At 40.9% G+C, this 24,799-nt stretch overlaps 1 protein-coding gene across 1 annotated transcript in view; it reads right to left on the bottom strand.

Moving 5' to 3' along the window:
* Nucleotides 1–4,220: 4,220 nt before the first annotated feature.
* Nucleotides 4,221–24,799, bottom strand: part of tbck (TBC1 domain containing kinase) — a 178,680-nt gene continuing 158,101 nt past the window's right edge. The window contains exons 25-26 of the mRNA XM_052035246.1: nt 24,166–24,325; nt 4,221–4,707 (exon numbers count right to left, since the gene is read on the bottom strand). Coding sequence (XP_051891206.1) covers nt 4,597–4,707; nt 24,166–24,325 — 271 coding nt within the window. The 3' untranslated portion in view covers nt 4,221–4,596. The remainder of the gene's footprint in view (nt 4,708–24,165; nt 24,326–24,799) is intronic.

The following is a 24,799-nucleotide window of genomic DNA, read 5'->3' as shown; positions in this document are numbered from 1 at the left end:
ATTGATGGCCGGCAAGGACATGGTGGGCCCAAGTGACTCCCAGTAAAGGAGGATGCAGTTGAAATTTTGGTAAGAATTGATAAATGAGTACTGAAAAGGTTAGCTGCATATTAATGAGCTGGACTTGGATGCCTTGACTATGCACTTGACACAAATCTTGGAACATGGTAAGCTATGAAGGAGATGCAGACAGCCTAGTGGATTGGGTGGATAGGTGGCAGATGAAATGTAATACTGAGAAACGCAAAGTATTATAAGAGCAAAGAAGTCATGTCAAACTTTATAAAGCACTGATTCAGCCTCAGGTAGGGGTATTGTATCAAGTTTTGGTAAAGACAGTCTTTCGAAGGGGTGCAGAGTAGATTTAGTAAAATAATCCCAGGGATGAGGAACGTTAGTTATGTGGAGAAGTTGGGATTGTTCTCCATGTAACAGAGGAAGCTGTGAGGGAATTGAGAGATATTTAAAATCATGAAGAGTATACATAGAGTAGCTAGAGAGAAACTGTTCCCATTGGTGGAAGGGTCAAGACCAGGGGATGCAAGATGAAGGTGATTGGCAGGGCTGTGAGGAAATGGCAGGTGACCAATAGGCTAGAAATGGCACAGGTATGATTGATTGTCTGATTAGCCCATAAAATAAATATCATTTTTGTAAACATTTCTCTCAATGACTTCTACCTCAGCGGAAGACAAGAGAACCAATGTTGCAAGAATACAAGTCACTCACTATCCTGACAACATACATCACCCCTCCTTCAACGAGTCAACAGCTTGGAAGTACTCACTTAACAGTCTTTAGAAGAACCATCACTAACAAGGGCTGCACTGTTTCAAGGCAGCAACCCACTCAGGGCAACTAAACACAGTGTTGCTACCATTTACCATGGCTTGAGGACAAAAAAAGGCGCCAATTGTTTATTGGGTCACTTACCTTGGTTTTAGGAGAAAAATAATGTATACATAGTGGGCTTCAAAATTATCAAAAATACACATCAGTTTTCCTTTGCTATGCTCCTAGCTTTTTCTGTCAACCCCAGATCATTCCCGGATTCCTGAGCCAGAATGGAGTCGCAGCTGTAACTTATCAATGACTTTGGAGTTTCAAGCTTCTCAGTGCTGAGCATCAAGGAAACTTGTGCACATTTGGAAGGTGTCAATCCAGCATACTTCAGGCTCAATTACTGCATCAGGCATAAGTTCAACAATGTGTAATGGGACATCAATCATGGATGGCATAAGGGGACAATCCATGAAGCATGCAGGTCTTGAGAATGAATCAGATGTTCCAAAGTATTAGCTAATAAAATGCAGGGCAACAGATGTGAGATCAACAAAGCATTTTCCAGCTGTTCATGTTTTGCAAAGAAACATTTAAATTATCCTCTTCCCCATTCACAAAAGGAAAGGTTTCCTAATACAAGGAACTGCTACTTACGTGAATGCCAATGCCACGTCATTGATGAATTCAGAAGAAACATGATTACTGAAAACAATATCATCTATTTTGTTACGTGGAGTCTTCGGTGAAGCAAAATGTCCAATAGGAATATTATCAGGCAAAAATTGACAGCTGTCACATAAGGAGATTTAGGACAGATGACCAAAAGTTAAAGGAGTACGTTTTAAGGAATGTCTTAAAGGAGGAAAGAGGCAGAGAGGAGTTAAAAGTAAGGAATTCCAGAGTTTAGAGCTCAGGCAGCTGAAGGTACCACTATCAAGGATAGAGTGGTTACAGCTGGAACTAGAGTCCAAATATCTGGTGGGGTTATAGGAGGTTACATAGAGGTGCTGTTGGTGGGTGGAGGGGGTGTGAGTTAAGCAATATTACAGATGGATTTAAACACAATGGTAAGAATTTCATAATCAAAGAGGTTCTTGGGTTACAACCAATTCAGGCCAGCAAGCAAGGGGATGATGGATGAAGAAGAGTTGTTGAGAGTTAGAATTAGGCAGCAGGGCTTCAGGTGAAAATTTTATGGAGAGTTGGAGGCCGTCCAGGGGTGGTTTGGAATTAATCACCTTATGAAAAATTAAAAGGCGTGGATGAAGATTCAGCAACAGATGAACTAAGGCAGAAGTGAGTCATAAGTTATTACTAACTGATCTTCTAAGGGTAGAGAGGCCCCAACACTCTCAGATAAAGACCCACAAACACATTGAGCAGGAAGCAAGGGACAAACAGTGCAACAGCAGCTCCCCAGGGGTATTTCTAAATTATCCTTTCTGGGTAATAGCCTAATTACTTGATAAAGGGGTGGTGGGAGGAGGGGGTCAGGTAAGCAATATTATAGAGGGAGTTAAACACAATTGCAAAAAATGAGCAAAATGAACCTTTACTTCACTAAAGATTCATAGTTTAAAGTGTCATACTATGAAAAAGCATCAAGCATTCCTGACAGACAAGTATTAACTATTCTCACTCATTAGTCTTCAAGATCTGTGATTACTTATGAAATATTGATGTTGAATCTCTATGGAGATTGTACTTTAAATCAATTAAAAACACACAGAAACCCTCACAACAAGATTGAACAGTGGAAAATTCCAACAGTAAAACCCTTAGTCTTCAAAACTGCAGCTGCCTTATTAGAATGCAGTCTGAAACTCTGACTTCTTTCACTCCTCAAACTAACACGGTAATCCTTGCTGTGCTCAAACAACAAGTTAAGTTTTCTTTAACAGTGGCCACAATTATGGAAGGAGAAAGTCCTCACAATGCCTCTATTGTTCACAGGCAATTAGAGCGTGCAGTAACCACCAGGCAACAAGATAAAATCCCAGATTCCTGCTCTGAGAAACCCTACAAAACATGACCTGAAACAGTTCGGTCTGTAAGTCGGACAGAACTAACAGCTCAGAATCAGGCCCCAAAGAGCAAAACTGAGCTAATGCAGGGTGAAAGGTCAACCATTCACATTCTCATCCTTTGCCATTCATCTCATAGCATTGCAACCAAGGCAGTAATCCACAATTATTTTGATATTATTAGAAAAGCTGATTTCAGACAATATCCTTCTCTCTTTACAAAGGTTCAGCATTAGAAGGCACCACCATCTCTTGTCACTGGTTCAGATATACACGTGCAGTTCCCACAGAGGAATTTAACTTCTTCACCAAGACAATAAAATTTGGTGGACAACAACTTGCTCCACTTATGCACTCACTACTTTTGATTATCACGACTATATGTTCCTTTATTTTCTTCTCAGAGTGTTCTGACAGCTTAGCTTACCTGGTAGCTCCATGGATGCTGATTGACTTATGTTCTCTGCTGTGTCTTTATCACGTTCTTCCTTATAAAATTTGTCATAAGTTGTGCAGACAGAAAATTACTCAAAATCTGGGGGCGTTAAATAACTTTACATTCTGAAATTTCAGCACATTCATTAGCAATGACCAGATTTCTTAATTCCCAGAAGATGAGTGCCAAATAAGGAAGAATAAAATGAGAGATTGGCAGCTGATTCAAGTTATTATTTCAGAAGAAGCACTTCTTCCAATCTTGTGCACTGCATCCGGTGTTTACAATGTGGCCTCTTCCTCTACATTGAGAAATCAAATGTACAGTAGATTGGGTGATCGCTTTGCAGAGCACCTGAGCTCAGTCTTGAGGGGTGACCCTGAGCTTCCCATAGCCTGCCCTTTAAGTCTCCATCCCACTCCCACTCCCACTCCGACCTCCCCAACTGTGGCCTCCCGCAGTTACAAGGAACAACACTTCATCTTTCCTCTGGCCACTGCAGGACTCAGTGTTGAATTCTCCAAATCCAGATAACTTGCTCTTTCTCACAAAGTGCTGGAGGAACTCAGCAAGTCAGGCAGCATCTGTGAAGGGAAATGGACAGTCGACTCTTCATCTGGACCAAACAGTAGCGACGGTCACCAGAAGCATACAGCTTGAACCAAAAATTAGACGCAAAGGATCAGTGGTTGGGTGGGAGGGGGGTTGGGGGGTGCAAAGATTTCTGAAGCAAATTTTTCAGGTACACGTATGAACAGGCCCACAGTGCTTGATTGCCACAAAGGATTATGCAGTACATTTTATCATCAATGGTTTCAGTGCTTTGGTAGTTATTTTGAAGTTCCTTTGAAAGATGCTATCCTTTTAAGTCCCTCTTTTGGGTTTACCTAACATGGTCAATGGGGTGTTGTAGAGTTTCATCCTTGTCAGTTATACCCTCTTTCAGATGCACTTTAAAATTACTTAAAAAAACTGCAATATAGGTTTGGTTTTGTGCTTAGTATTTAAATAAAGATTGTGCTACAACATGCAGTTAAAATCACAGGTCACAATCAACAAACTTTACATTTCTGAAAATAATGAAAAACATGATTTATCAGTGGTCTTGCTGAGTAACACTCAGATGTAAATCTCTACTGAATCAGTGTTATGCATTGGATAACACAGCTCTGTGGAGTTTTACCAGTGTTGCAATCAGCAGTAAGCTATAGGTTCTTGATCACACACGATTAAGGATTCCCAGACAAGGATTTCAGTCATTGGTTCCAGTACTGCCCTTCCATGCAGGTGCTGCCACTCCCTCAGCCAACTCAGACTTCTTTCATCTGTCCCTGGTGCTGTGGTTGGGAAGGTTCAGATCTGAGGTGAGGGCACAATCAGCAGTCCTGTGGGTTTCATCTTGTTGATGCCTCCGTCCAAGAGGCAGACTCGAGGATAAGCCAGCTTCACTAAATGAGCTGCGAACTGAAGAATAAAGGCAGAGCCATTAGCAACAAAAACGTCACAGAAACAGCCCAGCTACGGGCCAAATGATGACCTGGTGAAGAACTGGTCCCCTGATTAATTTAGGGAAGCAAACCTGTTGACTTACCAGTCACACCCATGCCAACTGTCCTTTGAAGTGGCCTAGCAAGCCAGTTAATTCACAAAACACCTGATAGGGTGGCGGAGGCAAATTCATTGGGGGCTTTTAAGTGGGGCTTGGATGGGCACATGAATGAGAGGAAAATAGAGGGATATGGGCATTCTGTAGGTAGGAGGGAATAGCTATGTCGGCACAACATTGTGGGCCGAAGGGCCTGTTCTGTGCTGTACTGTTCTATGTTCTGAAACTAGGGATAGGGAATAAAGCTTTGCCAGTAATGAATGAATGTTTTTACCCTGTACTACCTCAATGCACTGTGTAATGAATTGATCTGTACGAACGGTATGCAAGACAAGTTTTTCACTGTACCTTGGTATAAAAAACCCAATACCAATAAAGGAGTGAAAACTGCCCTTCTGTCCATTAATGTGACCATATCATATACAAAGACCTTGAGATATGGACAAACAAATCAAAATGAAATTCATTATTAATTGTATGGTGTAGGTGTTGGTAAATGATAGAAGACGGGGACCATCTGGTGGCCTTATCCTACTCTGAGGGTTGCCTAACAGTGCAGTGATAATGGAATGGTTGATCAATTCTGGCAAGCAATTGCACCAATTAGCCTGCAACTAACCCTGACATAATTCAGGGAGATCTGTAATGATGGAGGGGAGGAAACATCATTACATTCAACTGAGCAATGATGGTCTGACAGGTCGGGATTACAGGTTGAAACTCCCTGGTGCAACATTCTGTGGTCTGTCATGTTTCTTTAACTTGTAGTGCAGATCTGTACTAATTAACTAATCCTAACTAATATCTAACCAAGATCTGTACTAATCTGTCCCTAATTAATCAACCAGTGCAAGTTTTACAATCTACAGTCGACAGCGTTTCCAATTTATGGACACTTCGGGTTACGGACAGTTCTCAGAACCCTCCAGCTTCCGTTTCCCACAACAGTCCCACCACACTTAAAAAGAACAGTTCTCCCCAGAGGAGCAATTTCTGTGGCCTGGCCTTTGCTGTGGTCCGACACCAGTCAGGTCCCGAGGGTGCCGCATTACAGAGTTTAATAATTTACAAGAATTTCCTGTGGAAGTGTTGATGTTAACCATGACAATTGACTGCATCCATGAATCCTGAGAGTTATTCCTTCACCGATGCCTGTTTCTCAACCCCCCTTCCCCAAACCCTACCTAACCCCACTCCAACCCACCATCTGCTTCACAGGATGCTGAGCTTTCTCCTACTGTTGAGGAAAGCCAAGGAGGCCTGAAATAGTCATTATCCACATTTTTCCTCATTCTCATTCCCAGTGGAGGAGATTTGGGATTGGCCTGAGAGCCTGGGGTCCATGTGACACAAGCACACAGAAGCCCAGTATAAAAAACAGAAGGAGCGCACCAAATCACAAACTATCCACCCTATCAGGCTCCCCCTGCACCATCTGTGGAAGAGTCTGAGGTCCATCTTGGTCTCATTAGCTACCTCAAAACCCACAGAAATGGAGAGGAAGCAAGTTATCCTTGTTCTCCAGGGATGATCTAATAAGTAAGAAGATTCCTATTATTCTCCAAATCCTTCCTACATATCTACTTACTTAAGCCTGGTTAAACAAACTGATCTCAGAATATTCTCTAGGATTAGAGTCAATGAGATGTGGCGGCTCTGAATACCACTACACTCGCTCTCTGACAGAGTAGAGAATCCCCACCTGCTATTTAGAATTATATTAAGTATAACTTCAAACTTATACTGCTGGCAAGTTCCCTGTAAACCTTTTGAAGCCGGAATCTGACTCAGTAAGCCTATGACTGTGAAAACCTGCAGCCCAAGGTAGCTTCGTATCTTTTTGTACAGAGCAGCCATAAACATTTTTGATTAGTCCCAAGGTGGACAGGGTATACAGAATTGTTAGTGTTAAATATGGTTTCTGTAGTCTTATTAACATTAAGCAGGCTGACAGATTCTATAAAGTGCCACTTGTCTGAACTGCAAATAGCCATCTGAGGCAACTAAAGCAGGGATTCTTAAACTTTGTAAGAATATCTGCTGCTTCCTTCCTCTCCCTCAATGATGATTTAACCACTTACTGATTCCAGTATCAACATTACCTTAAATAGAATAATAGATGTTTAAGGACTAGAAAGATAAACACATGAAAGAGAAGCAGGAACAGGCCATTCAGATACTCATGCCTGCTCCACCATTCTATGAGATGGTGGCTGACCTTTTAAGTCAGCACTACTTTCCTGCACTAACTCCGATTCCCTCATATCCAAAAATCTATTGCTCTGTCCTGAATATACTCTGCAACTGAAGTTTCACAGGGCTCTTGGGTTGAGAATTCCAAAAAGTTACTACCCTCTGGGTGAAGAAAATTCTCCCCATTTATGGGCCTGGGTTTAATCTCTCTTCATAAGAAATTCTACCCCCATCCCCTCACCCAGGAATCAATCTGGTGAATGAAAATCAAAAAAAAAAACTGCAGATGTTGGAAATCTGAAATTAAATTAGAAAATGCTGGAAATCCTCAACAGATCAGGCAGCATCTGTGGAATGAGAAACAGTGTTAATGTTTCAGGTCAAAGACCTTTCATCAGAACTGGTGAATCTTTGCCATTCAGCCCATTGTGCTCTGCTAGCCAAAAAAGCCATTTTCCTTCATGACTCTTCCCAGCTCACAATCTGCAGCCTTGAGGATGATGATTCTTCAGATCTCATCCAGGTACCTTTTTAAATCTGATGAGGGACTCTGCCTCCACCATTCAGATCAACAATTCTGGAGCCCCAGAACCCCTTGGATAAGCCAAACCTCACTCTATGAATCAGCAATACAGACTAATCGTCTCCACTGGAACTTAAAGAACTATAATAAAAGTTTAAAAATGAAGACATTCGTCAAAATTTATCTTCACATTTCCCACTCCCCAGCAAGAAATGAAGTTGTAGACTTTGTCCAGAGGCATGACATTTGTTAACTGATTTGTTCCTCATTATTACTTGCAAGATGTGAAATCCTTGAAGGTCACCTGTTGCACATTGTTTATAATGAGGCCCTTGAACTTTCATAACAATTATTTACAATACCCTTTGATTCAAGGTCATGTTACATTAAATACACACAGTCGATGGCATGCACACTAACAGTGTCTCTTTGACAGAAGCCAGAATCAAAAGTAGATTTGGTTCAGTCACTTACGAATGTCTAAGGCAGCAGACGTTTTTACTACTCTTCTTGCACACTAGCTAAAAGCACCCTTTGCAATATGAAAAAACATTTTAAAAACAGTAGAATGAAGATTCAGAAAGATGCAAAATATCTTTGTTAATGTACCTGTTTTATGCTAAAACACAAAGAAGTTTCTTTAATACGTTCAAGATGGTTAAGCAAAGGAAGGAATTATTTTAAAAATGTACCAAATTCCATTAGAAATTAATCCCTGTGAACTGAATTAGGACAGATTATTAATACAATATTTCATACTTCACAGTGCAACTTGATAACACAGAAAGGGTGCAATCATCATAATTTTAAACAAAGCAGTCTCTGGCACACAGGTCTTATGTTTTTAAATTAATACTACATTGTCATCTGTACTTAACTTCTGTGCTGAAATACATCTTTGTTTACAACAGACTCGACATTAGCCACTGGAGCTTCTTGGACTGCACTGAAGTAACGACAGTGTTCTGGAAGCTTTCAGCAGGGAAGGGGTTCATTCACCCTGTGATATCTTGAGCCAAGCCCGTGCTAGACTAGTCCAAAACTAATTCCTCTGTTCTGCTGTGTTTCTTCTGTTTTAGGAGATCAAAGTTCTTAGCTTCAAATTGTTTTTGGAGTTGAACACATCCTCCTCTGCACCCCCCCGGCTATCTTCAGACCCTCATTCCAGAATCATGTATCATAACCCTTGTACTTAATTACAGGATACAGAATATTTTTTTGTGCTCATCACAAAGGATATTTTGCTCAGGAAATGGAGCCCATCCCATTTAAGCATTCAGGGTCAATGTCAGGATCTCCTGGGTTAGGCTAAACACAGCCAGAGTCCGAATAAAACTCCCTCCGCTCTGCCCCAACAAACCTATCTTTCCAATAACAGCACAAGTGGTGGATATTCAATGGCAGTGGCAGCGGTTCAGCAGGAACTTACCAACTGTGGATGGAAGATGGTTGCATTGTCTCCTTGTCATCTGACTAGACATGTACTAGCTACCATACGACAACTACAAAATATTCCTATTTCCCACATCTTTCAGTGTAAGGTCCAATTAGTATTGAATTAGGATTGGTGAGCAGAGGCAGGGGTAAAAAGACCACTATGCAAAAATCCAAAAATCATCCAGTCACGTAATGGAGTGTTTTCGGGATCCAGCTGGAAATGGGTCGGGAAATGTGTTGGGTGACCTTTAGTTTTGGTTTAAGATCAGTACTGCTTACAATGCAGCACTCCTTCAGTACAACATAGGTGAGGCAGCCTAGCTTGTGTGCTTGAGCCTAGGACTCTGAATCAGGGATGCGAGTTCCCTGATCAGATTAGGCAGTGAAAGAAACAAAACTGTTGATAAGCCCATTTTCATAATAAATGGAAATTTAATGTCAGAAGATAATGACAGACGTTTGGAAATGAAGTCTGGAAGAAAGGTAAAATGGGTGTCATGTAGGTATGAGATGACCTTCACCCCGTCAAAGAGCGCCAACTATCTTAAACAATTAGTTGAGGCAAGACATATGAATGGATAACTGCAGGTTAAACTGTGGATCGATTCACCCAAGGGAATGACTGACAGCTTCACCAGTCTCTATAAATCAGGTGCTTAGGTATTTTAATTTTCTCTTTCCACCACCCCAACCCCTCTATCCCCATCCCCACCCACTTCCCAGATCCTTTCTCAAGCTAGCTGGCCATTAAGGACACATGCTCTTCTAACGACAGTTTCACAGAACTGCTTGGCAGCACTTAAAAGCACTCTGCTTTGCAAACACACTGGCAAGCTGAGCTTGTGCATGCGTTTGCTAAGCCCTCAAATGTAGCAATATGAACTTTAGCACCATTTATCAACATTAGAGTTCCAAATGCAGATTTTCTAAATAAATGTTGTTATTTCAAATAATACACATAGGAACTTGGTTAAAAAGAAAAAACGAAGAAGCTCTTGTATGATCTTTAAATATCTTACCATGAAATTGACCCATTGTTATCTATATTCAATAAGTAATGATTTACCATAATTGCCTCTCAAACACAAGTCATTGTCACATTACACTGTATACTTGAAAACTGATTAGATCTAATGGTTCAAAATATTTTTGCTGGAAATTTTCAGCAAATCTTGTAAATCACTTAAATTTGGAAAACATCAGCTTGATTTACAGATTGTTCACCAACCTCGAACAATTGACCAAGAAGGAAACTCAATTTTTGTGGATGTTTTAGCCAGTGCTTTGAGTGGGTTTGTCTCATTGAGTTAACAAAACCGGGCTGCTCCACCATCAGCATGAGGGAAAGTTTGATATCCTTTCATATCTCCAGAAACGAGTACTCTGTTTAATTGGACTTGCATTGCAAGAGCCATAAAAGGGTTTCAACTCCCATTACTGGCAGCCATCAAATTGTAGAACACAAATACGTCAAAAGTACTTACAATGCAACTTTCTCCTCACCTGACCAATATCTCCAGAAGATGGGCACTACCTCAAACTGTTGACACCATTTCCTTTTTTCATTATAGTTAAATCTCATATCTCACAATAAGCTGTAATGCCTGCAATGCTTCTAAGCTCCCTCAAAAACCACTTTCTGATGGGAAACACCAGAAAGAAGCACAACTTATATTCATACAGAACCTTAAACGACTGTCACAGGAATGATACCAACAAAAGATATTGGGCAACATATTACAACGTGACCAAAAGCCACAGAAGTCAAGGAACACCTGAAGGAAATAAAGCTAGAAGGACCAAGAGATTTAGGGAGGGAATTCTGGAGCTTAGCACCACAGTGGATGAAAGCATGGCTATCAATGAAGAAGCAACAACCACCGGACTAATGTGCAGGGGGCCAGAATTTGGTTGCAGGGTTGGAGGAGGATGCAAAGATGGGGAGGGTGTGCAGCCACAGAGAGATCCAAAAACAAGGCTGAGAATTTCAAAACAGAAGCATTAATGTTGGTTAAGTATGTGAACATGTCTTGATTCGAGTTAGGATAAGGGAAGAAGAGCTTTGGATGGGCTCACGTAAGGTGATAATCCAATAGATCTGAGGACCTACTCACTTTAATTATTCCTTAATTTATTTTTCAGGCTATTCTTCAACTGTCATAGAGTTATACAGCACAGAAACAGGCTCTTCAGCCCAACTCATCCATGCCAACCAAGGTGCCTAAATGAGCTAGTCCCATTTGCCTGCATTTGGCCCATATCCCGCTAAATATTTCCTGTACATGTACCTGTCCAGGTGTCTCTTAAACGTAATTTCACCCTCCTCTACCACTTCCTCTGGCAGCTCATTCTACATACCCTCCACATTGTGTGAAAAACTTGCCTCTCAGGTCCCCTTTAAATCTTTCCCCTCTCACCTTAAACCTATGCCCTCTAGTTTTAAACTCCCCTACCCTGGGAAAAAGACTGACCATTCACCTTTCTATGCCCCTTGTGATTTTATAAACCTCTAAGGTCACCCTCAGTATTCTCCATGTATTACATTTTATTCTCTCACAAGCATCAAGGACACAGCTACTGCTTCTATTTATTATTACCATGTGTACTGTTTACACTGTGAGCTTCATGCGAGCAAGCAATTTCACTTCAATCTGGTGCATATGACAGTAAACTAATCTGTATCTGAATCCTCTCACTGATTATACTGGAAACAGTATTATTACCCACCCCTCAAAAAAGAATCTTCTAACACATTTTATAAACTCAGTAGTCCCAAAGCAGTTTAAGGCTAATGAATTATTACTGAAGGATAGTCATAATGGTGATGGGAAATACTTGCTTGTATCAAAGTCCACAAACATCAATGAAGTTATATCCACTCGAGAGGGATCTCAATTTAATGTCCTTTCTGAGGGTTGACAGTGCAGCACTCCCTTGGTACTGCATTGGAACATCAGCCCTAATAAACTCTTCAAATCTATGGAGAGGGTGATGAACTCTTCACTTTCATTCCACCTCCAAGGCAAAGAGTGTGATCACTGATCCATGAGTAACACTGCCCTCATCTCCAATCATTGTTTACATGAAAAAGCAGACAATAATCAGAGAGATGGCATTATTTACTGAGCACAATTGATGCTGTGGTAAGGGCTTGTTAATAAAATCCTGCATATTTTCAACATTATTTGAAACCAGCACTGAACTGTAACTTGCAGGGTTTAGAATTCACCATCAGCAGCTAACACAACAGAGATTACCACATTCTCACATTACACAGTGCTGGTTAAAAATGATCCAATTTCTAATTGACAGCCCCAAAGTTGTAACTGAATATACAGTGACATTGACTTCTGGACTGAGACATAACGTTATTGGCCTCAGGTGTGCAATAGTAGCCTCAAAGCATGGGTATAACAAACTATTGGTCACGCTTGTAAATTAAGGGTCAATAACTTCCATTAAAAGCCTGAACTGTAGTCAAAGATTGTACAATGATGTTTTCATCTGTTTCCTTTTGGACAGCATTAGCAGAGTGCAAACCCATCACCAACTGTTTGGACTCAGGAAAAAGCCCCAAATGTCGGACACATTTCAGGCTGTGCTAGAAATAAGCTTTCAATATCTGGATTATGACTCCATAAAACTTCTTGATCAAATGGTTAACAAACGTGTCAGTTCAACATCAAAGACAAAAAGCCCAAATGGACCACAGATGTGAAAGGAAATTTACTGCATGAAGGAGTTAGCAAAAGAATGAAGTCTGCCTCAATGAATGAGGCACACGTTTGTATCTGTTAGGGGTCTGATCCGGAGAAGAAGAGCAAAACACATTTTTCAGAACGGTCTTTTCATAGAAACTTTCCTTCATTACATTATGTAACCATGAAAAGCTGGATCTGAACTGTCAGTACTTTTATTGGGAATGAAAAAAATCTGGGAAAATAAAACAGCACAGATCTTAAAAGGTGGAGCGGCACAGAGCCACGTTGTTAAATGAAGCAGGTGTACTGAAATAATTACTGCAATATGTTAGCTTCCACCTTAGTGAACATTTATTTAAACAACAGAAATCTACATTGAAGAATGACTCAATTTGCAAAAAATTATCCTTGAGTTAATGAATATTCTCAGTGTGATACATATTATGGAAATGTAGTAGTACCTGTTGCTCATTGAAACTCAAGCATGGACACAATTCTCCAATGGACGTGTAATTAAATAATGAGGGAAATTTCATGCTTTGAGCATTTTGTACACATTTATCTGATTCAGCACTTGGGTTTCAATGGGGGCATGTACAAAGTGTCCAAGGTCATGTCAGCTTTGAAGTACCTGAGAGTCAAACATTGTCCTTAATGCCTAAACATTAATTTGGTTTCAATTACAAGCATATAATGTAGGATTAGTTTTAATGGGAGCAGTAATAACACAGAGTGATTTAACATCCATTTGCAATTGCTTGTTACACTAAAAATGCTTGAACACCATTGTTGAAAATGTGCAGCCCTTCAGACACAGTCCTACAATAACCAGGAACGTGCTATGAGGCCAGAAAATCAGGCCAGGGTACAGTTAGACTACATTTTGGGTCTAATATCGGAGAATGCAGCATAATTTCTGCCCATACAAAACAAAGTTATCAATGTGAGATGGGGAGCTCAAGGTGGACTGAATGTAGGTGCTGAACTGGCCTTTAAAAAAAATTGCATTTTTTTTTAAAGTAATCGTCCCAAAACCTCCACATCTCATGTCTGCTACTTCCTCCTCCAGTATCCCAAACACTCCATCCATCGACTCTCAAATGTAAGTATCCTCGAATCATTCACTTTGAGTGTGTGGAAGGTCTCTCAACATTACTTTGGGACCAGAATTTTTTTTAGAAGTTACATCTACATCTTTTTGTAGCTGCAACTTTCTGAATAATACAATGATCAACTTTTGGTTTGATGAAAATTAATGGCATAACTATGGTAAGGAGAGTTGGATGTAACTAGATATTGGAAAAATGAGAGTAAAAATGGGTGCATTTTCAGAGCTAAGGGATTAGGTCTGAGAAGAAAACACCAAACCGACTCCAGGGCTAAGACTGATAGAGTTCAAAAATAAACCATAAGGTCAACATCCTTCTGAATTGAAATGCAACTACTGTGACTTCATACATCCCGATTAGTAAAACTGCCTCTCTGGTGTCAATTTTTCACTTTCTTGCTGTTTCATCACTACTTCTATGTTTTGCCCATCCTTTTGTCACTAATTTTTTTGTAGCCTCAGGTAACAAGCAGATAGATGCCTGATCTGCTTTGCCTTAATCCTTTGCCTGAAGATTCTTTCCGATACCAGCAAAGTTACTTTGAAACTTCTTATTCCTGACTCATTTTGCTTGTACTGCAAAGTTAAACTGTTCACGTTTTTGACTAACAGTATTTTTAAAGATTATCTAAAGAAAATTAGTAGTCATTAAGCTCAGGCATTATCGCTTTCTAGTTTTGCACTAAGTACAATGGTAAGCCAAACTGTAACTGAGAAGGAACCATTGCCCTATTCCCCTACACTGCACTCAAAATTCACTCCATGAGAACATATCTGCCCTATAAGCTGGCTTTATCATTCAAAAAGATCCTGACTGATCCAACCTCAAAATCAAGGAGAGCCGAAGAGTCATACTGCACAGAAACAGGTCCTCCGGCCCGTCGAGTCTGCACCAACCATCAAGCATCCATTTTATTTACCAGTCCTACATTACTCCCATTTTATTCTCCCAACGTCCCATCAACTCCTCCCAGATTCTAACACTCACCTACACACTAGGGGCAATTTAACCTTTCAAGCCACATGTCTTTGAGATGTGGGAGAGAACCAGTGCACTTGGAGGAAACCTAGCCGGTTACAGGGAGAACTTGTGAAATCCATGCAGACAAATGCAATTGAAATGCCCTTCACATATAAATCTTGCATCTGTGCACACTTCTGCCAACTCTTTCCATTATAATTTCCCATTGCTTCATTTGGAAAGGACCCTTCTGTGGGCTGAATCGCATGGACTGTGGCCGGCATTTGGCTGCCCCTAGGTAAGTTAGTTACAGATTGATGTGGCCCTGACACAAGTCCAGGATGAGATATGTGACAGATGCTGACACATCTATCAGTCCACTCCATGGTTAGACCCTTGTTGGGGTCCCACTGTGGAGCCTGATCATGTTCAAGCACCCAGGATTATGCTGATGAATACACTTTGGCAATTCTACATCAACCAGACCTGTCTTCAAAATGGTGTCCCTATTCGCTTTAAATGTCCTTGAAATCAGTGGGAAAAATGGAAGAATTATTTACCTTTTTCTTGTTTTAACTTTTAAATCATTCCTTAGCGATTAATTTGTAAAAAAAAAAATTCTTTCCAAACAGTGGTTAAATGTCTCTGATTATGTCTCTGAACTTGGACAAGAGGTGAACTTTCTCCCCCAGCCTTACCTCCACTCTAGAGCTGTCAGAGTGCTCTGGGGTTGGACTTCAGTGTAACATTGGCTGATGCCTCATTGCTGCTGGTTCCTTGCTGCACCTCATTACCCGAGTCTCAGGATGGAAAGTCAGATCATTCGATCCACCTACACTTGTCTCAGGGAAGCGAGACTGGGAAAAGAGGGCGAGCAGGTGGGAATGGGAGTATAAATTACACCTTGGGAAAAACGGAAGGGAAAAGTATCATGTCTGAATCTCCCTACTCTGAAGATACCATCTGTAAAATGTTATTCTCGCTTGGCTAAATTTTCAAGCAATTTCTTCATATTCATTCAGCTTCAAAGAATTCGAGGTTGAATTCAAGCCACGATTGGAATATTCCCTTTCAGAGTACTCCAGGGAACATGAGCTGTCTGTTCTCCATGTGGTTCAGTTGGCCTTTGAGCAGGAGGTTTCTGCCCTTTCACCATATTGTTGGGAGTTGATTAGGTTGTGACAACGGCCTGGATCATGTTAGAAATTCAAGAATTTCCACCCTGATGTTTTAAATAAATCAAATTAAACCACTTACATGGCTTGTGACAGAGCAAGTCACGCAGTTCAAACACGGTACTTCTTTGCCAAAGTGTAAGGCACAGGATATAAACAAACTAAAATGGACTTCTACAAAAGTTCAGTATAAATAAACCCCTATCTCAGTTGCTGGAGGGTAAAACTTTACTGGGTTTTTAAGTTATCACACAAATTTAAACATCATTACAAGCCACATTTACTTTCCTATACAATTAACCACACAGGTAATTGCATTGTGTGACTGTTTGCTACAACGGGATTTCATAATTATGATTGGGAAACATTACTTGGCCCATGTCAAGTCATCCGTTCCGACAGACCCTACAATGCCTCCACCTAAATATAAAGTGATACACGTTTTAAGGTTAGCCACTACCCAGAATCTATTCTACAGTAACCACACTCTCTGTGTGAGGGTCACTTTTAGAACCAGATCAGGTTTATTATCACTGACGTTTATGACATGAAATTTGTTGTCTTGCAGCAGCAGCACAGTGCAAAGACGTAATAATTACAATAAATTACAAAAATGATTAAAAGTGAAAAAAAAGGAATAGAGGTAGTGTTTATGAACCGTTTAGAAATCTGATGGCGGAGGGGAAGAAGCTGTTCCTGAATCATTGAGTGTGGGTCTTCAGGCTCTTGTACCTCCTCCCCAATGGAAGTAATGAGAAGAGGACATGTCACGGATGGTGATGGTCCTTAGTGACGGATGCTGCCTTCTTGAGAACTTTTACTAATGAACTTGTGCCCACTGTATTTTATTTTAATGCATATCCCAGTTTAGTCATTTTCAAACTACTTAATACACAATACCATCACTTTAATGGCTCCTCTCCAAGCTGAGAAGCACACATCCACCAGGCTGTTCACTAAGAACTCATGCACTAGGGAGCTGTCTCATGGTTTTTCTCTGCACCATACTTCTTGGTGACCAGAAATGGACCCAGTATTTATAGAGGCAGTTGACCAGAGCCCAACTGAAATTGATCATAATTTCCCCTGATCTGCCTCTGGTTTATGAAGTTCAGCTGCTGAAATTGCTGGTTAGTAATGTGTAATGTTTCTCCCAAGGTGCAGCTAGTAAAACCATTGTTTCACTCCTCTAGCAACCTGGGTTCAATCCTGACCTCCAGTGTTGTCTGTGTGGAATTTACACATTCTCACTTTCAACACGTGGGTTTCCTCCCGGTGCTCCGGTTTCCTCCCACATCCCAAAGATGTGAGATTGGAAGGTAATTAGCCACTATAAATTCCCCCAGTGTGTAGGGAGAATCTGCTGGGGGGGGGGGGGGGGGAGGGGGTGGGGTGCAGTTGAGGGAATGTGGGAAGTAGAAAAATGCAATTAGTCCAAATGGGTGTTTGATAGTGCACAAACACACAAGTGCACATTATGTGGCAAAGAGGAAGGAGTTTACACATCATTAATGGCGGTGGGTAGCACTGGAGGACCTGCTGGGGCTCCAGATCACTGACCTATACTGATCCTCGAACTGAGAGGAAACTACATTTTATATGCAAGCTTCGGCAAACACAATTTGAGCCTTTTGCCTGGATTCAGATTCTGCTGCCCTCATTTTATGGTGACCACTCTCCTCTGCTGGTAGAACTTCTGGCAGAAGGAGGAGAAGAAACTTGTTGTGATGGGTCATTAAACCAATGAATGAAAATGGACCCAGTCCATCCTGAATGGAAACAACGTCCTAATTTACCGCGATGAAGGAAGCCACCATAGGCAGTTATAGGTCAAAGATAAACACATGCTAGCATTTCAAGGTGAAGGGGTGGCCAGGAGAGTTGCAAGCTCAGGTCACCAGTGCTGTAGCTTAATTGGGAGTATGTTAGATACATAAACCAGATGGTTTATGCGCTGTTGATCAACTATCTTATACATAAAAAGGCAATCCACTGTGATAAAGTTATTGTGTACTGTGTGCACAATATTAAAGCAAATAAATCATGAACATCTCACTTATCTTTTGCCAATAGCAGTCAATAAAAATGCACATTCTTAAGAATGCAGTGAGTTAAGGAATATTTTTGACGCTGTGCCACTCCCATATAGAAAAAGTGTCTTTACGGTTTGTGTCTGATTTTTGCAAAAACTGGAGTTTTTTTTCTCCACACAAGGTTTTGCATTTCTAATATTTTAATTCATTTAGGATAACCTTAGATTTTAAACCTTAGTTTATCAAATACTCTTATTGTGCATGAAGCTTCATTCTGTACATCAGTAATTCTTTAATAATAGTGCTAATTGAGGATCTCTCACATGTCATATTCTCTTTTCACTAAAGCTCATTCCTTCACCTCTGCCACCAGATTTCTGAATGGTCCATGAACACTACCTCATTATTCCTCTTTTTTTTGCATTATTTATTTTGTAATTTATAGTTATTTTATGTCTTTGCTCTGTATTGCTGCCGCAAAACAACAAATTTCACATCGAATAAGACAGTGATAAAAAACCTGATTCTGATTCTGAGCTTCGGCGATACAGAATTCCTTGAAGAAAAGCTTACCTAATCTCACAAAATCAAGATTTCAAAATACTATTCCATTATTAGCATTTTACAATATTCAACAGGTAATTATTAGTGAAATAAAAGTTTAAAAAAAGGAATTTGGCTTCACAATAACTAATCTGATTAACTAAAACCGTATTTTACACTGTAGCTTTAGTTTGGAATTAGACAGCTGCAGTTTAGTTTGCAGACAGGCAGAACCTTGTTTGCATTGCCTGTTTGGAACTCCAATTCTCCTGCCTAAGCAGGAACCCCTGTGGAGAGACACTTGCAAAGTGCACTTCTCTTTGCAGTTAACGCTTAAGTTAACACTTTAGAGAGTACCGTGAGTCTGTGCTATCCAGATACTAACATTTACTGCAGGTACATTTACCAAGTGTTTTCTGGGCACTTTTTAAATGTTGTTTGATGGCACTCAAAGGAAGGAAGCTATATTTATGAAGTGCCCTGTCATAACCAGCAGGACATCTGAAGGTACTTCCCGAAATGCAGTCACTATTGTTGTGCGGGAAAAATGGCATCCAATTTACACACAATATATTTCCATGAGCCGCAATTGAGATAAATGGTTGGTTAACCTGCTTTTAGTATTATTTATTGAGAGATTAATGTTACTCACTGGATGGAGAGAACTCCCCTGCTCTATTTCAAGGGAGGCTTTAAAGTTTTCACATTCACAAGGCAGAATACAAGGTTAATGGCAGGACTCTTAGCAGTTTGGAGGAACAGAGGGATCTTGGGGTCCACGTCCATACATCCCTCAAGGTTGCTGTGCAGGTCGATAGGGTTGTTAAGAAGGCATTGAGGATGGCAAGAATGACAGGCAGGTGATAAGTCAGGATAATTTACTGAATAATAGAAGTACAACAAATCAGGATGTTAGGATACAGAATGTTAGGATCGGGGATGAGGATGTTAGGATACCGAATGTTAGGATAGGGGATGAGGTCTACACGAACATGTCTAAGATAGTAGGTAGCGAAGATAGTAAGAAGGATGGACAGGTAGAAAGTCAGGATAATCTGCTGAACAATAGAAGTACAATAAAATCAATAGCAGATACCAGTCTAAACGTACTATATTTAAATGCACGTAGCATCAGGAATAAAGTAGATGACCTAGTGGCACAACTACAGGTTAATAAATATGACATCGTTGCAATCACTGAGTCATGGCTTCATGATGGATGTGATTGGGAACTGAATGTCAAGGGGTATACAGTGTATAGGAAGGATAGGCGGGTAAGGCAGAGGGGGAGGTGTGGCCATGATGGTTAGTAGCGATATAAAATCAATAGAAAGGAAGGACATTGGGTCAGAGGAGGTGGAATCCTTATGGGTGGAGCTAAGAAATAGCAAGGGTAAAAGGACAATAGTAGCAGTCATATATAGGCCCCCGAACAGCAGTCAGGAAGTGGACCATAAGTTGCAGATTGAGATAGAAAAAGCGTGCCAGAGTGACAATGTGAAGATAATTATGGGGGATTTTAACATGAAGGTGGACTGGGAAATGCAGCAAGGCGGTAGTACTCAGGAGAGTGAGTTTGTGGAATGTCTAAGGGATGTTTTTCTGGAGCAACTTATTGAGGAGCCCACCAGGGGATCGGCTGTTTTGGATTGGGTGCTGTGTAGTGAACCGGAGGTGATTAGGGAACTAAAGGTAAAGGAACCACTGGGAACAAGTGATCACAATATGATTGAGTTTAGTTTCAAGTTTGAGAAGGAGAAGCTGATAACTGGTGTATCGATATTTCAGTGGAATAAGGGAAATTACAAAGGTATGAGAGAAGAGTTGGCCCAAATTGATTGGAGGAGTAAGTTAGCTGGAGGGACGGCAGAGGAGAAATGGAAGAAATTTCTACAGGAAATAAGGACAATGCAGGACAGATATATTCCAAGAAAAAAGAAGGTTTTGAATGGAAAAAAGGCACAGATGTGGATAACGAGGGAGGTGAAGGATAAAATAAAAGCAAAAGGGGCGGCGTACAAAGTAGCAAAAATTAGTGGGAAAACAGAAGATTGGAAAGTTTTTAAAAATCTGCAGAGAGAAACTAAGAAGGTCATTAGGAAAGCAAAGATGAGTTACGAAAGGAAGCTGGTGGACAACATTCGGAAGGATTCTAAGAGTTTTTTTTAAATACATAAGGAATAAAAGAGAGACACGGGTTGACATAGGACCAATTGATAACGGTGCAGGAGGTATTATAATGGACGATAGTGAGATGGCAAGGGAATTGAATGAATATTTTGCATCGGTCTTCACCGTGGAGGACATAAGCAATGTGCCCGTTAGTCAGGAGTCTCACGAATTGGAACTGAGTTCAGTTGAGATTAATAGGGAGAAGGTGCTAGGAAAACTAAAGGGGCTTAAGACTGATAAGTCTCCCGGACCGGATGAGGTGCATCCCCGGGTTCTGAAGGAGGTGGCTGTAGAGATAGCGGAGGCATTGGCGATTATTTTTCAGGAATCGATAGATTCTGGCATGGTTCCGGAGGACTGGAGGGTAGCGAATGTAGTTCCGTTGTATAAGAAAGGTGGGAGGCAGCACAAAGGCAATTACAGACCTATTAGTCTGACGTCAGTGGTGGGAAAATTATTGGAATCTATCCTCAAGGAGGAGGTTACCGAATACCTAGAGGCGCAAGGCAAGATTGGACCTAGTCAACATGGTTTTGTGAAGGGGAGGTCCTGTCTGACCAACCTATTGGAGTTTTTTGAAGAAATCACAGGTAGGGTGGATAAGGGAGAGGTGGTAGACGTTGTGTATTTAGACTTTCAAAAGGCCTTCGATAAGGTGCCTCACAAGAGACTGATTAATAAGATGAGAGGTCATGGAATTATGGGTAGGGTAGCAAAATGGGTGGAGCATTGGCTGGTTGGCAGGAAGCAAAGGGTGGAAATAAAAGGATCTCGTTCTGGTTGGTTACCGGTTACTAGTGGTGTGCCGCAGGGATCGGTGTTGGGGCCGCTCCTTTTTACCTTGTACATCAATGATTTGGATGATGGAATAAATGGTTGTGTGGCTAAGTTTGCGGATGACACCAAGATAAGTGGAGGAGTAGGGAGCATAGAGGAAATAGAAAGGATGCAGAGGGACCTAGACAGTTTAGGAGAATGGGCAAGGAAATGGCAGATGAGATTCAATGTTGAGAAATGTGCAGTTGTACACTTTGGAAGCAGAAATAAGCGGGTAGATTATTATCTAGAAGGAGAGAAGATTGATAGTGTGGTAGTACAAAGGGACTTGGGGGTACTCGTACAAGATACCTTAAAAGTTAACCACCAGGTTGGATCGGTGGTTAAGAAAGCAAATGCTATGTTGGTATTCATCTCGAGAGGTATAGTGTATAAAAGTAAGGAAGTGTTGATGAGGCTCTACGGGGCACTAGTGAGGCCTCATTTGGAATACTGTGCGCAGTTTTGGGCCCCACATCTTAGGAAGGATGTGCTGACGTTGGAGAGGGTTCAGAGGAGATTTACGAGAATGATTCCGGGAATGAAAGGGCTTAAGTATGATGAGCGTTTGTCGGCTCTTGGACTGTACTCACTGGAGTACAGAAGGATGAGAGGGGACCTCGTAGCGACATTTAAAATGTTGACAGGTAAGGATAGAGTAGATGTGGCTAGGCTGTTTCCCTTGGTGGGCGAGTCCAGGACCAGAGGGCACAATCTTAGAATTAGAGGGTACAGTTTCAAGACAGAGATGAGGAGAAATTTCTTTACCCAGAGGGTGGTGAAATTGTGGGACTCCTTGCCACGCACAGCAGTGGAGGCCAGATCAGTGGGGGTGTTCAAGGAGGAGATAGACAGATATCTAAATAGTCAGGGTATCAAGGGATATGGGGATAAGGCTGGAAAATGGGATTAGAATAGTTTTTTTTCCCCACCCCATTTCTTTTTCCCTTTTCCTTGGAGCAGACTCGATGGGCCGAATGGCCTGCTTCTGCTCCCTTGTCTTGTGATCTTGTGTTGGCCTTCATTAGTCGGGGTATTGAGTTCTGGAGCCGTGAGGTAATGTTGCAGCTCTATAAAACTCTGGTTAGGCCACACTTGGACTATTGTGTTCAGTTCTGGTCACCTCATTATAGGAAGGATGTGGAAGCTTTAGAGATGGTGCAGAGGAGATTTACCAGGATGTTGCCTGGATTGGAGAGAATGTCTTATGAGGATAGGTTGAGCGAGCTGGGGCTTTTCTCTTTGGAGAGAAGGAGGATGAGAGGTGACTTGATAGAGGTGTACAAGATGATAAGAGGCACAGATCGAATGGACGGTCAGGGACTTTTTCCCAGGGCGAAATGGCTAACACGAGGGGACATAATTTTAAGGTGATTGGAGGAAGGTATAAGGGGGATGTCAGCGGTAAATTTTTTTTACACAGAGAGAGTGGTGGGTGTGTGGAACGCACTGCTTGCAGAGGTTGTGGGGGCAGACACATTAGGGACATTTAAGAGATAGCCACATGAATGATAGAGAAATGGAGGGCTATGTGGGAGGGAAGGGTTAGATAGATAATAGAGGAGGATAAAATGTCGGCATAACATTGTGGGCCGAAGGGCCTGTACTGTGCTGTAGTGTTCTACTCCCTGAAAGTACACTGAAGCATCGGCCACAGAATTACATTGCTTCAAGTCATACCAGATTAAGGCTGCTAGTGTTTTTGGGCCAAGTGAGGGGTTAGAGCTTCCAATATGTGAATCTACCCGAGTCAATAGATTGACTCAGGTAAATGTATTGGATTTATTAATCTGGCTCAGTGTAATCTGGCAAGTTTATATTGTTGCTAATCATTTTAATAGGACCCAATTGTAGACCTTGTGCAAGATAGGATCAACTTAACTTGTCCAAGAGTCTCGCAAAATTCCTTACCAAAATTTTTGACTCCAGGTGTACAAATAAAATTAGTGTTAGTGTGAAGTGAAACAACAGCAATACAGTTGTACTCTCGATATTTATCAAGTAATATTCTATTACTTTCATGACTACTCTTGCAAAACTGTGTATATTCTAGATTGTGACACATTAAAGAGGAACATAAAAAAAATCAGGAGCAGATGTAGGCCCTGTAGTCCTTTCAGCCTATTCTGCCATTCTGATCTCTGGCTCATCTGATCTTGGCACCAACTTCACTTTCCTATCCAAGTCCCATAACTCTCAATTACCCCACAGTCCAAAAATAAGGTAAATGTAGTCTCAAAGAACTGTAATAAATTTATTAAAGACAATTAAAAAAATTCTTTGTACTTCCTTTATAAAAATAAAGGTGCTGTTAGGGGTAAAGCAGCTCTTTGAAATGCTCCGCATGTTAATTGGTAACAGGTTGCTCCATATGTCCAGTTCAGGATCATAAGGTGGGTAGGCTAATAAATCAGTGTGGACCGATCATCCTTAGCCTCATGTTATTGTCATCATTCTGCAAGGATTCAACCATCTCAGAGGACCTCAGTTTCAGTATTTGCAGTGAGCTAACTTTGTGTTTTATTTCTTGTTCACAGGGCTGGATTGTTCCATATATCTGCCCTCCAGCAAGGAATCAATAGCTGAGTTTAAGCAATATCATAGCAACAGAAGCATTTCAAGATATTTTAGAACAAAATGTAGTGGTAACTTACATTGCCTGTGTTCTTGACCACGTTTCCTACAATGACAATGACACGTCCCTTGAAGCTCTGCAGCAAGCTGGTAGATGCACACTGTACCAGCTCACCATCCGGGCCGAAGGCAGAACTGTATGGAATGTTTATGCTGCCATTGATGTGGCCACGAGTGAATCTGGCACGAATATAGTCAAGGAGGGCACCACTGGTAAAAAATTACAAGCAGATATCTAAAACTTTTACATAACCTAAACCAGATCTAAAAAGCACCATTGAAATCCACTTAACACTTATAGTTACTTCTCTGACAAACAGAATGTTTAACATTTAACACTTACGGTTATTGACCAAACAAATGCATGTTCAACACTAGGTTCTATTCCTTTAATGTGTTACGTACCAGCAACAAAAGAAACACACCGAGTCATGTATAAATGTTAGAAACTATTTTATTAATAACTATTTATGATAATAAGAAAAATAAAAGAAAAAATGTTAGAATGTTAAACGTAGAAATGTTAGATCTTAAATATTAACCCCAAAACTAAAACCGAAATGTGTATGTGGCAAACTCCCAAACTCCAAGTCCAGGAATAGTTCTCAAAGTTCAGTTCAGCAAGCCATAAGGTGAAACATTAGCAAAGGCTTT

The sequence above is a fragment of the Pristis pectinata genome, chromosome 2, assembly GCF_009764475.1.
Source record: "Pristis pectinata isolate sPriPec2 chromosome 2, sPriPec2.1.pri, whole genome shotgun sequence".
Lineage (NCBI taxonomy): Eukaryota > Metazoa > Chordata > Chondrichthyes > Rhinopristiformes > Pristidae > Pristis > Pristis pectinata.
The sequence above is the reverse complement of the archived record's forward strand: the minus strand, read 5'-3'. Positions and strand labels throughout refer to the sequence as shown.